Raw genomic sequence first — 12,429 nt, 5'->3', positions numbered from 1 at the left:
CCAAGGAAGGAATACAGGGAAGAGTGACTCCCACAAACAATGTCTGATATTTGACGAGGGAGCTTACAGAAACATAATCCTGTGACAAATTGGAATCAGAATTGAGAATGCGTTTAGAAGGATTCTGTGTTTTTCTAGAACTCTCCTATGGAATTAGGTTGTTGGAGCCTCAGAGAGGGAGACTGCAAATGAACTGCCTGAAAGCTCAAGACTGGTGGCCAGTAAGGGTAAATTAAAATGCCTCATTCTAGGTTTCATCCAGTCATTGTGGTAATTTTAGTCACTCTGTCCAGCTGGGCCACTTAGGAGGTCACTGTGGCTATAAGGCAGGCAGCAGCAGCCCCTCCATTCTGGGATATAGTTTGTTCAGGTGGAAGTGTGGGCAACGAGCTCCCTCCAGCTGACTGGCCCCCCTCCCCCCATAGACTTTTCTGAGCCTACAGTGGGAGGAATCAGTTATTTCTCTGGCTTTTTAGTTTCATTCCTTTGCCAAGAGATAAACCTTCCAGTCCTTTTCTTAATGTAAATTACCCACTCTTTGATTGCTTTAAAATAACTCAGGGCTGGGTAGCCCTGAATTATTCTTTTTATCAGGGCTACCCAGCCCTGAGTTATTCTTTTTATCATTCCTCACATGTACATAAAAAGAAATGCTCAAGTAATATGTTAATTGTAGGAATATATATGTACAAAAAGAATATATACTGAATGTGTATATATACAAAAATAAATACAAATCATTTGTATAATCTTTACCCACAGATTAACTACTGTTGACATTTTAGACCTTTCATCTATGCATATTTAGTATTGTTTTACAAAGCTGTGATCATACTGCACATACTTTCTTTTCCCTGGGATATATTGGGAGTATCTTTCCATATCAATAAATATCATTCTTCATCAGAGTCTGGACTACAGCCTGGTACGTTGTAGTCAATGTATTTGTCTCTCTTAATGCTGAGAAGCCATGGGTTGTAGTCATGATGCTTCCTTGAATTTAACTTATAAGGGCAGAATGTTTCAGAAGCAGGTCAGGGGGTCAGGGGATGATGAAAAGGTGCTCAGCAGTCTTTTAGGAGCTCTCTGTAGCAACTGTGACAGAAAATTTTCATGTTTCTTACACGAATTCCAGGTTCCCAGCCCTGAGCGTCACAGACAATGCTTATGGTAGCTCTGAGTGGTCAGTTACAGTCCTGGGGCAGAGCAAAGGTGATTTGGAAAGAGGATGAAGAAGGGGGAAGACCAGAAGAAAAGAAAAAGCAAAAGGTGTTTGGAAAAATAAGGGGAGTGAAGATGCCAAGATCCTGGCTGTGGTGAAGCTGGCTGGTACCAGCTTGAGCCAACTCTGCACTCCCCTTTTCCCCCAGCCATGGGAGCTTTTCCAATGAGGTAACACCAAGTCCCTGCTCTCAGATTTAAATGCCTGTGTGCTCCTCACTATCAAGGCTTTTCAAATACTCACATCTGCACTGCATTACCAAAGAGGCACATGTGTTTGTGGAAGATAATTTATAGCAACAGATAACAAGCCACAGCCCGGAGAAGCTCCACAAATAACCTGGGGGAGAGTCTGAACTCATATGGAAAGAGAGAATGGGTTAAATGAATTATGATGCACAAATAAATTATGGGACCATTATACACACATGTGTCACACATGCCATGGAGGTTTTATAACTGAAGAAAAGGCAAAGGTTTCATCCTAAATTTATAAAGGAAGAAACTTTAATGTTTTCTTTCCTCCTTGCAGAAGCAGCCTGTGTTTCTGGGTTGCTCCCTCTATCCTGGGGGTTAGTACCAGGAGAAAGCACCCCCAAATCTGTGGCACCCCAGTGTTTACCAAAGGAATTAGTAACACGTCTAATATTAGCCCACTGCCTGCCACAGGATCAATGCTACATTTTAAAGATTTATTTATTTATTTATACTAGCACTGAGTACAGTCAGAAGCGCGGGACGGTGAGAGAATTCACCAGAGCCAGAGCGGGGAGCAGAGCAGGCAGAAGGACCGAAGTACACTGCTGAGGGGAGCAGCAGGTGCGGCAGGAGGGGTCTGCGCGCCATGTGGGACCCTCGCCGGTGGCTGGGGATCAAACCGGCTCTGCAGAGGCTGCGGGCAGCTTTGCAGCCAAGCGCTCAACCGCTGTGCCACTGGGGAGGCCCTCAATGCTACATTTTAGAGGCATGTTTTTTTTTTTTTTTTTTTTTTTTTTATTTGTTTGTTTTGTTTACACATGCACTGGGTACAGTCAGAAGCACGGGAGGGTGAGAGACTTCACCAGAGCCAGAGTGGGGAGCAGAACAGGCAGAAGGACCTAAGTACACTGCTGAGGGGAGCAGCGGGCGGCAGGAGAGGTCTGCGCGCCATGTGGGACCCTCCTCCGGTGGCCGGGGAGCAGCCGGGGATCGAACCGGCGCCGCAGAGGCTGCGGGCAGCTTCGCAACCCAGCGCTCAACCACTGCGCCACCGGGGAGGCCCCAATGCTACATTTTCATAGAGAGGAAACTTCTTGAGAGTAAAACTGTATTTTTCTTTTTCATAAATGCCACAATTAAAGATTTTTTTCTTATATTTGCTTAACAGTTTACAACACTATTTTGATCCCCAATCTCTTTAATTCACACAGTCTACTTGCCCAAGACCACATTCACCATGTCCAGAGCACTGTGTCAGAATCAGGGTCAGGAATGTGGGTGGGTCAAGGGGTTTGGAGGTCAGAGGGGTGTGACAGTATATTCTGAAAATTTCCAGGATGATCCAAATATGCACCCCCCTCCCCCTTGGAGAAGCTCTGAAATATAATGACTCTTTCATCTTATCTCTTTCATTAAAGCCATCAATTGTTCCCTGTAAAAATACTGTAACTTACTGAATCTATCTCCACAGTTGGCATTTGGATATTTCAAACTGTTTGCATTAAAAATAACAATAATGTACTTCCTTACAATATGCTACAGTTGAAGGAAATTCCTTCTCATTGCGCATTTAACTGCTCAGCAACAGCACACCTTGAATGAGGGGCTTGGTATGCCCTGCTCCAGCTCATACAGCAATTCTTGCTGATGTCAGAGGCACTGACCCTGATTTCAGAAGAGGTCCTCCATATTTCCAGAGGTTCTTTTAGTGACTCAATATCCCAACATAAACAAATGCTGTCTTTGATTTGATTCTTCAGTAGCAATCTAGAGGATTGGTGGCAGTGACTATTGGGATCTAAGTGCACCAATGGTTCTGTTTTTCTAAAAGGAGAGGGGACTGGAGGTCCTCTGGGAGGTAGCTGACTCATGGGGCTGCAGAACCACCTCATTTGTAAGACTTCCAAAGAATTACATTCCACTTGGTGACCTGGGTCAGTTCATTTAATTCTTTCGTGTGTGCTTTTGCCTTATCATTTCTTTAATTAGATTGGAGTAACAACAAGTACTTAATGGGAATAATAACAAAAACTATTATGATCTCACTACACTGTTGGGTGGAAGAATTACGTGAATAATTAAAAACCTGATAAGGGGTTTAACTTGCAAGTCATTAAGGGAAAGTAAAGCCAAGTGACTAGGTAAGTGCTGAAACTCACGAACAAGTTGCAGGCCACTCTGGAATCTCAGGAACCTGCTTTGAAGAGATAGCATGATTGCAGAGAGGGAAGACAAGGTTTTCTTGCTTGGTATTTTGAGACCAAAAAATGGGCCAGATATTAGCTGTCAATGAACTAGTAGAGAAATCTGGTGACTAAATAAACAGTACTTGAAAATCCTGCACAGGCACAAAGCTTTCACTGAGTAGCTGTGTGACATAAACACTGCGTGCACAAAGACATAGGTGCAAGGAGGCTAACTGCGACCTGAAGCTGAATATAAGTAATTGGAAGCTGTCTAAATGCTTAATAGTGAGACTGGATAGCCAAATTATGGACAAGCAAAGAAATAAAGTAGATCTTTAAACACTCAAGGAAAAATCTTCAAGTGAAAATAAAAATTAAGTCACCAAACAGCTTATCATTCTTATTTTTGTCTAAGAAGATACGTGCGTTGATGACAGGAGTAAGGGAGAAAGGCTGATGGAGAGGAATCTTCAGTCTTTAATTCAAATTTTTTAGAGAGAATAAATTTTTGGGGAAAAAAAAATTATGTAACCAGTTCTCCCACACAGTACCAGAATAAAATATCTCTATTCTCTGACTGCTACTTAATTACTAATATGCATGTTTTCTTATTGCTTGTTGGTTTGTGTTTATCTTTATCCTCATTTCCATAGCCATAAGCACTCACATTCTTTCCAGAACTCCTGTTTCTCTTTAGCATTTCTTTTTTTTTTTAATTTTTATTTTTATATTCCCCATACAATTGCAACCCCCTTACTTTGACCCCAATCCTTCCTTTCCTTGCCACCCCCCGCCCCCATAGTGTGTCTCTGGTTCATAGTTGTTCGTTGATTTTGATTTTTTCTTTCTTATAGCTATTCTTTTATTTATTTATTTATTTATTTATTTATACAAGCACTGGGTACAGTCAGAAGCGTGGGAGGGATGAGAGAATTCACCAGAGCCAGAGCGGGGAACAGAACAGGCAGACTGACAAAACACACTGCTGAGTGGAGCAGTGGGCGCGGCAGGAGAGGTCTGTCATGCCATGTGGGACCCTCGCAGGCGGCCGGGGGTCGAACTGGAGCTGCAGAACCAGCACTGCAAAGGCTGCGGGCAGCTTCGCAAACCAGCGCTCAACGCTGCGCCGTCAGGGGAGGCCCTTTTCTTTAGCATTTCTGTGAACTATATGATATCAGCTATTGCTCCTGGACAAATTACTGTTATACTACCTTCATCCTGGGTTTTAAAAATTGTGATTTGTGGTGGTAAGAAAAAATAAATTAGGGGTTGTCAACATTTTATTTACCAAGTAAGGAGCAGCTCTCATCCATAATCACTACCAATTCACATCAAAATATCTTTTTTTTTTTTTTTTAAAGGAGAACATCTTATTACCGCATGTTTGGATTTCATGGGGCAGACTGAAGAGGGGAAAAAAGCATTTGCAGAAATTGACAGAGTTTTGACAAATAGAGTATAAATCCCCTGAAAAAAGCAAGAAGTTTCCACCACCAGGTTATAAAGAATATTTCAATATCCAAAAAATACATAAGCTCAGAATATAGAACAGTTCTTTAGGTCGATTGAGCTTTATGAAAATATATTTAAATTTATGAGAAATCTACTACTTTAGCTTATTCTACCATATTTGGCTTAGATCAGGAAAACAAAATTTTTCATGAAATTTTTATCAAATTCAGGATATGGGAGAAAGGGTAAGAGCACAGCAAAATTGGTAAGGTTTTATTTCTTAATCTATATATAGGAAAATGGGTGTTACCTTTTCTTGACTTTTTATCTTAGATTATGAATAATTAAAGCAAAAAATGTGTCCAGCATGGGCTAGCTTTAAGAAACCACTGATTCAGTTGAAGACATCCATTTTAAGAATTACTGAGGTCTGTATGTATGGTTAAGTGACCTGCCCGAGCAGAGTTCAGAGAAGTTCAGGACTTTACATTATTCTCAGCTGTGTCTCTGGATGCAAGTGGAATTCTGCTTTTTGCACTGTTATTTGCATGAAATGGAATTAAATTATTTCCAGTGTCTAGAAAACATTTCTACATAAAATGTAATAGTGAATGTTTGCCATATTTTACATTATAAAAGCATAAAATTATGTTGAGCAGAAACAGGCTTATTTATAAAATATATTACCTATGTTTTTCAGCTAAGTGAATTCAAGGGGCTCTCAGGACTAGAGGAAGGTGATTCTATCCTTCACCTTCAAAGACCTATACAGTATCTATGGTAACTTGGTCCCAACTAAGGCAGCAGAAAATCTCTTTTAAATAATAGGTTTTCCTGTATATAGCTTAAGAAATAAAACCTTACCAATTTTGCTGTGCACGAACCCTTTCCCTGCCCACCCCCATCCTGAATTTAATAGGTCCCCTGTTTTTATATTTTCTAACTCTGATCACCACACATGTTCACTACAATAGCAGAGCAGGAGGCGGGGTGCTGTAGGCACCCGTGAGTACATACCTCACAGCAAAGTGCAAGATGGTTGGGCCTGGTTTCTTAGGCAGATCATGGTCAAGAACTCGGTGATCTAACTGCAGCCACTTCTGCTGACCTCTGTAAGGACAAAGCGAAGAAGAGAAAAGTTCATAAACTATTGGGTTGGCAAGGCTGTGGGGAAACAGTTACTTTCAGACAGTGATGGGAGTGTAACCTGCTACAACTGGCAATGAGGCCAATTTAACAATTTCTGTACCAATTATAAAAGCACCTGCACTGAACCAGCATTTTCTTTTCCAGTAGTTTATCAAGATCAACTTGCATATGTTAAAAAAAAAAAAAGCCCATGTATAAAGTTATTTACTGTAGCATTGAATATCTAAAAGGCTCAAAATAACCTAAATGTCCAACAGGGATTATTTGAACAAGGGAATTTAAACTGAGAAATGAAAAGCAAAGCAATTATACACAAGATGGAGTGTATCTTTACAAGCGTATTCTGAACAATTTTCAGTTTCCAATATATTAAATGGAAAGATAAGATGTATAATTGTGAGAACAGTATCTCATCATTTTTAAATTAAAAAGTATAAATATATAACAGCTATATATCTCTTTTTACATATTTCTCTTCATGTAAAATATCTTTATATGAATATAAAATCTGAGAAAAATAAACTGATAATAGTGGTTGCTTTTAGAGGTAAAAACCTAGATGTTAATATATAAATCTTTAAATTCTTATTAAATCTGAAATAAATAATTAGTCAAGAGGAGAAAAATTTCTGGTTTAATGAAATCAGACCCAGATAACAATACTATAGCTTTAAAAACATATAGTATCACATACTCTCTAGGGCTGCTATTTTTTGCTATATTATATGTATTATATGTATATAATATAATATAATATATATTATATACATTACATATAGACATAACCTAAGTATATAATATGTAATATATTTTATATATAATGCATACATATTAGGGACTTCCCAATATTTAAGCTTGTATTTGTTTATTTATTTAAGATGCTCATAATGTTCATGGGTATAAATAGTCCTCCCTAAATTTTGACCTTACAGGGATCAAATGAATTTATGACACTGGCTCAGGATTGTTAGTATGACTTTTTTTTAGGAATGTCCAACAAAGTTCATCCATTTTAGAGTATAATTTCGCAGAGAGCAGAGACTCTGTTTTGCTCACTTACATCAAACATAAGAATATGTGATAGTGGAGAGATGTCAAATAATTAAAAAAAAAACCCTAAATGGACTAGAAGACATTTCCAAAGCTATTTTATCTTTGAGTAAACATTTTTTTAAAAACCCAGAAAACTTTAAGTTGTATTCATTGTAAGTAGATAGAAATGGGCATAAACAGCAATAGTAGTAGTAATAATAGCCACCCCTTATTGAGCCACTACTCTGTGCCAACCAACAAGTTGGAATTTTTATACTAACATTATAATTTACGTAAGTCTGCAAGGAAAGTGCAGAACTGGTATTTGAAAGCAGAACATTGAATAAAGAGGGAAATATAAAGAGACTTTTTGTTGATATCTGTCACTTACTAATGTTTTCACTGAAAAAAATGTGCCTTAGTTCATGTAATTACATGGTGAGGCTTCTGACAAATGTCCCTAGCTTTCTTTGAAATTATATTATGGAGATAAATAACCTTACGTGAATGACATAGGAGATGTTCCAGATCTACTACTTTTTTTTTGAAGATTTATTTATTTATGCATACAATAACTGGGGTACAGTCCTGAGGTTCAGGGGAGTGAGAGGATCCACCAGAGAGAGATCAGGGAACAGAACAGGAGGACTCACTGAGATGCACTGCTGAGGGGAGCAGAGGGCGAGATAGGAGAGGTCTGCTGCGCCATGTGGGTAGCTCCCTGGCTGGCTGGGAATCAAACTCATGTTGCAGTGGTTGGCAATAGCTTGATAGTGCTGTCTTTAACCCCTGAGCCAACAGGTTGCCTCAGATCTACTACTTTTATGTGTAAAAATATAGGAAGATAGGGGACCGGAAAGTTAAGAGATTTTTGCACTCCATTTTCAGTCATATTGTGCTGACTTAAAGACATAAGCTATGTTTATGATATTCAAATGTGTATCTTAAAATACATAATATTGTGTAGTATCAGGTCTCAAAAGTGGTCTTACAGAAAATGAGATCAATTTCAATTTGACTGTTTTGCTTTTATATAGGAAAGATGTCCAAGAATGTTAAAGAAAGTGGTATAATAAATCAATTATATAAACCATAGAGACTAACTCAAAACACTATTATATGTGGTGAAAATTCATAGATATCATCCTAGAGATATATAGAAGATGTTCTAACAGGGTTAACCCTTTGGAAGAAACTAATTGGAGTGAAGAGGTATCCAAGGGGAGGCCTCAAACATATTAAATGCTTCTATATGTACATGTAATATAATTTTGACAAAAAATTATAAATAAATTAGATTTAAAAAATCCATTATCTTACCAATAGGATAACATAAATACAAAAAAGTGAGAATTACCCATAATTCTATCACTTAGGTATATAACCAAGGTTAACTAACATTGTTTCATAGTCATAGGGATTAAACTGCGATCAAAAGCACTTACTGCTTATAACTTGTTTTTTTGTCAAGTTTTTCCATCAGCAAATATAATCGATCTAATCAATACCTCAAAAAGACAGCTGAGTCTACAACTTCATCTTTATCAGGCTGTGCAAGCCAACCTTACACTAAGTTTCCCTTTTGGCTAGCATTGTATGAGCCAGGCCCATCATCTCATGCTCATGCGAGAGTCATTACTGCCTTGTAAAATATACATTAGTCATTTCTTAATAAACAAACTTACTTTTTTGCATTTAAAGTATACATTTCAATGGTTTTTAGTATGTTTGCATATGTCTACAGTTATTACCACATTAATTTCTTTTTTATTTTCTTACATTGTTGTTCATTTTTACACAGTAATTGGTTTCTCCCCTCAGGTGCAGCCCCCCCCACTTCTCCCACCACCATATAAATGATGATTCATCACCACAGTCCCTTGTGCTCTTCTCTCCCCTGTTTTGTTTGACCTCTGCCCCCCACCCCAGACCCCTTGCTGTATGCCTCAGATCTATGGTCAGCTTGCTAGTTTTGTCTTTTATTTTGACCTTTTGCTCAGTTTTTCCTATGTATGGGATGGTTTCACTTATATGTGGAAGGTAGAGAAACTGAACATAAACAAACTTGATTTAGCAGAATCTTTCAAAACAGGGCAAGACAAAAATGAAATGGATTGCCATTAATTCAAAAGGGCACCTGCACCCCTATGTTTATAGCAGCACTATTTACAATAGCTAAGCTATGGAAACAATCCAAATGCCCAAAAATACATGACTGGATATGTGGTACATATAGACAATGGAATATTACTCAGCAATCAAAAAAGATAAACTCATGCAATTTGCAGCAACATGGATGGAGCTGGAAGGGATCATGCTCAGCGAAATAAGCCAGAAAGAAAAAGAAAAATACCGGATGGTCTCACTCATAGCAGGAATTTAGAAAACCTAAATAAGGGACCAGGAAAAAATAATTACACTGAAGTAAAAATCAAAATCAACAAGCAACTATAAACCAGAGACAAATTCGGGGGGGGGGTGGGGTAAGGGGATGAGGAATTAGGGTCAAAATAAAGGGGGTGGGAATTGCATGGGGAATATACAAGATGGCAATGCATACATTGTGCAAAAATGAAAAATGATGTAAAATATATAAAATAAAAAAGAACAAAAAAATTAAACATTAAAAAATGTTAAACATTAAAAAAAAAAGAAATGGATTGAGGGAGATGGACATAATGCAGAACAGAAGGGTGTCTGCTTCAAGAGGTCCATGACTGCCCTCTAGGGGTTAAAGACACCCCAGGCACATGGAATACCAGAAAGCACTGACAACTGTAATCCCACTCCCTCTAATAGAACCATGAATTTGCTTTTGTGGGCCACCATCACTACTTCTATTATGTACCCACACAATTCTATTTTTCTATTTCTTTTCTTGGCCTGTGGAGAAAAGTATAGACACAGTAGCTAGTTTCACTGATGAAATGTTCCTTTAGCTTTGCCTTAATCTGGTCAAAGGCAAGTGGCTGATGTGGCATCTAGGCTGGAAAATGCAATTCAGACAGCATCTTGGGAGAGATCCGACTCAGTGGTTTATGCGGGGTAGGGGAGGGAAGTGCTGGAAGAAAGTACTTTCCAAAAACATTTAGCAGACAAAGAAAAAGAACTAGACTTGGGACCAAGACATTCCAGGGAGACACCCTTAGACAGAAGCAATTTTCCAGGCCTGTTCCCCAGAAAGGTAGAAATAGCCAATTCCTACTCCTCCCCACCTCCGCCATCAAAAGCCCAGCTCATACTTCTTCTGAAAATAAACACAGCTAGAGCCAGGGAGAACCTTCCAAACTGGTCATAATTCAAAAATAGATGCTGCTGTCTTTCACAGGCAAGTACAGGAAGGACATTTTGAAGCCAGACTTCTTGGAAAGACTTTCGCCATTGGCCACTGTATCCAAGGGAGACAGCTGGAGGAGACACTTGAGCAAGACAGTCTTCTTCCACTAGAGTATTCAGTAAGAAATCCCAGGATAAATGAGGGGAAGGGTGGCCCAAGTCATTTAGGAAGTCATTTATATTATGCCTTTTCTTTCCAAAGAGAAGGTCTTGCAGTCTGTATGTCTGATTTATATGCTGTCTGGTTTATGCATACCTGACCTTAGAGCTTTCCCAAAGCCTTCCATGTGGTCAGGACCCCCTTTTCCAGGCCACCATGAGCCATGCAGCCTGGGGGACTGGTGACTCCAGTCATAAATCATGTCACTGTTCTGCTTAATATCCTCCAGTGGCCCCAGGGAACCTCCCCCATCCTATGTGACTCACCAGACTCACTCTGATCTTGTCTCTTACATCTTACTCTACCATTAGGCCAGTCTCCTCACCAGCGGGGGAATTTCATGATCATGACCACACTCATGCATCAGCCCACAAAATGAATCTTCCATGGAATGCCATCTCCTCTTCCTCTTCTAAAGTCTACCTGGCCTGCCAGTCCAATTTTACTTATCCTTCTATCCTGGTCTTTCTTCAGTCTCCTTCTGAACACTTACTGCACTGATTACTCACATAGGATGATCGCCCCCTTTTATTATGTGCCTGTGCTATAGACTTTGCATATCTTACCAGATTTAATGGTAATACTTTGACCCTATTTTATGAGCCTTATATAGTACATACTATTTGGGTACTATTATTATGCCCACTGTCTAGAGAAAAATCAAGTATTGGTGATGTTAAATAATTGGACTAAGATTGCACATTTACCAAGATTCTTAAATATTTACCTCTTGCCTCACTTTCAACCCTTATCTTGACTTTTTTTCTTAAAGATAATCACAACAACAAACACACCAAACTCAACCCATCTTGTGCTGGCTTTCTCTGGAATGCCTCCCCAGACTTCCATAGAGCTGGCACTTGCTTTTTTATTATAGAAATCTTCTTGGCCCTTGTCTAAAGCTTACCCTTAGTTTCTTATTGATTATGATGATGATTGTGGCCTCTTATGTTATATTCTTCAAAACATTTTATTTGTTTTCTTATTCTGCTAGATCATACCACTGTAATATAAACTCCACTAAAGTAAGAACTTTGTGTTGTTTTCAGTTGATCCCTGAGACCTATAACCATAACTATGCTGGTATCTCATGGGCACTCAAGAAATATTTTTTTGATGAAAAATTTACTCTAATATTCATGCTTTTAGCTTCTATGTCATCTCTATATTGGAATCAATAGCACTTATGGTTTATACCATATAACTTAGCCATGTATTATGTCTTATAATGTTGACTATTACGTCATTCACATACAGATTTGACCTCTGTGTGTGTGATTAATCACTGATTCGCATGAACCAGTCGTTCATAGTGGGAGCTTGGTTGTTGGACACCTGCATTTCCTATTTTGTCCAGCAGGGGACTGACCGTACAGGTTCTCAAAGGGTGGCCGAGTGAACAGATAAATCTGTGATTCAGAGTGAGGTGGGTGATAACAAGTGCATTTTCTGTTTTGTCAAACTCTATTTCAGAGCCATTCTGAGTCTGATTTTTTTTGTATATTTTGCATAAGTTTTTGGATTTTTCTACCTCTCCGGACAACTCAGCTGCCCAGCTGGCTCAACCCACTCAAGTTCTGGGCCTGCTGTCATTTCTGGGAGGTCTTGCAGCCCACCCAGGATGGAAATAAACAGAAACTACAAGGTGTTAAAAACAAATTAACCCATTCATGAGATTACTCTATGCCTGATTAA

General features: G+C 38.9%; 1 protein-coding gene across 1 annotated transcript in view; it reads right to left on the bottom strand.

Moving 5' to 3' along the window:
* The window catches only part of FRMD4B (FERM domain containing 4B), a 179,373-nt gene that overhangs the window by 119,180 nt on the left and 47,764 nt on the right, over positions 1 to 12,429 (bottom strand). The window contains exon 2 of the mRNA XM_054691932.1: positions 6,075 to 6,167. Coding sequence (XP_054547907.1) covers positions 6,075 to 6,167 — 93 coding nt within the window. The remainder of the gene's footprint in view (positions 1 to 6,074; positions 6,168 to 12,429) is intronic.

The sequence above is a fragment of the Talpa occidentalis genome, unplaced genomic scaffold, assembly GCF_014898055.3.
Source record: "Talpa occidentalis isolate TD23 unplaced genomic scaffold, MPIMG_talOcc4v2.1 talOcc4.10, whole genome shotgun sequence".
NCBI lineage: Eukaryota > Metazoa > Chordata > Mammalia > Eulipotyphla > Talpidae > Talpa > Talpa occidentalis.
Note: the sequence above shows the minus strand (reverse complement) of the source record. Positions and strands in the feature narration are given on the sequence as shown.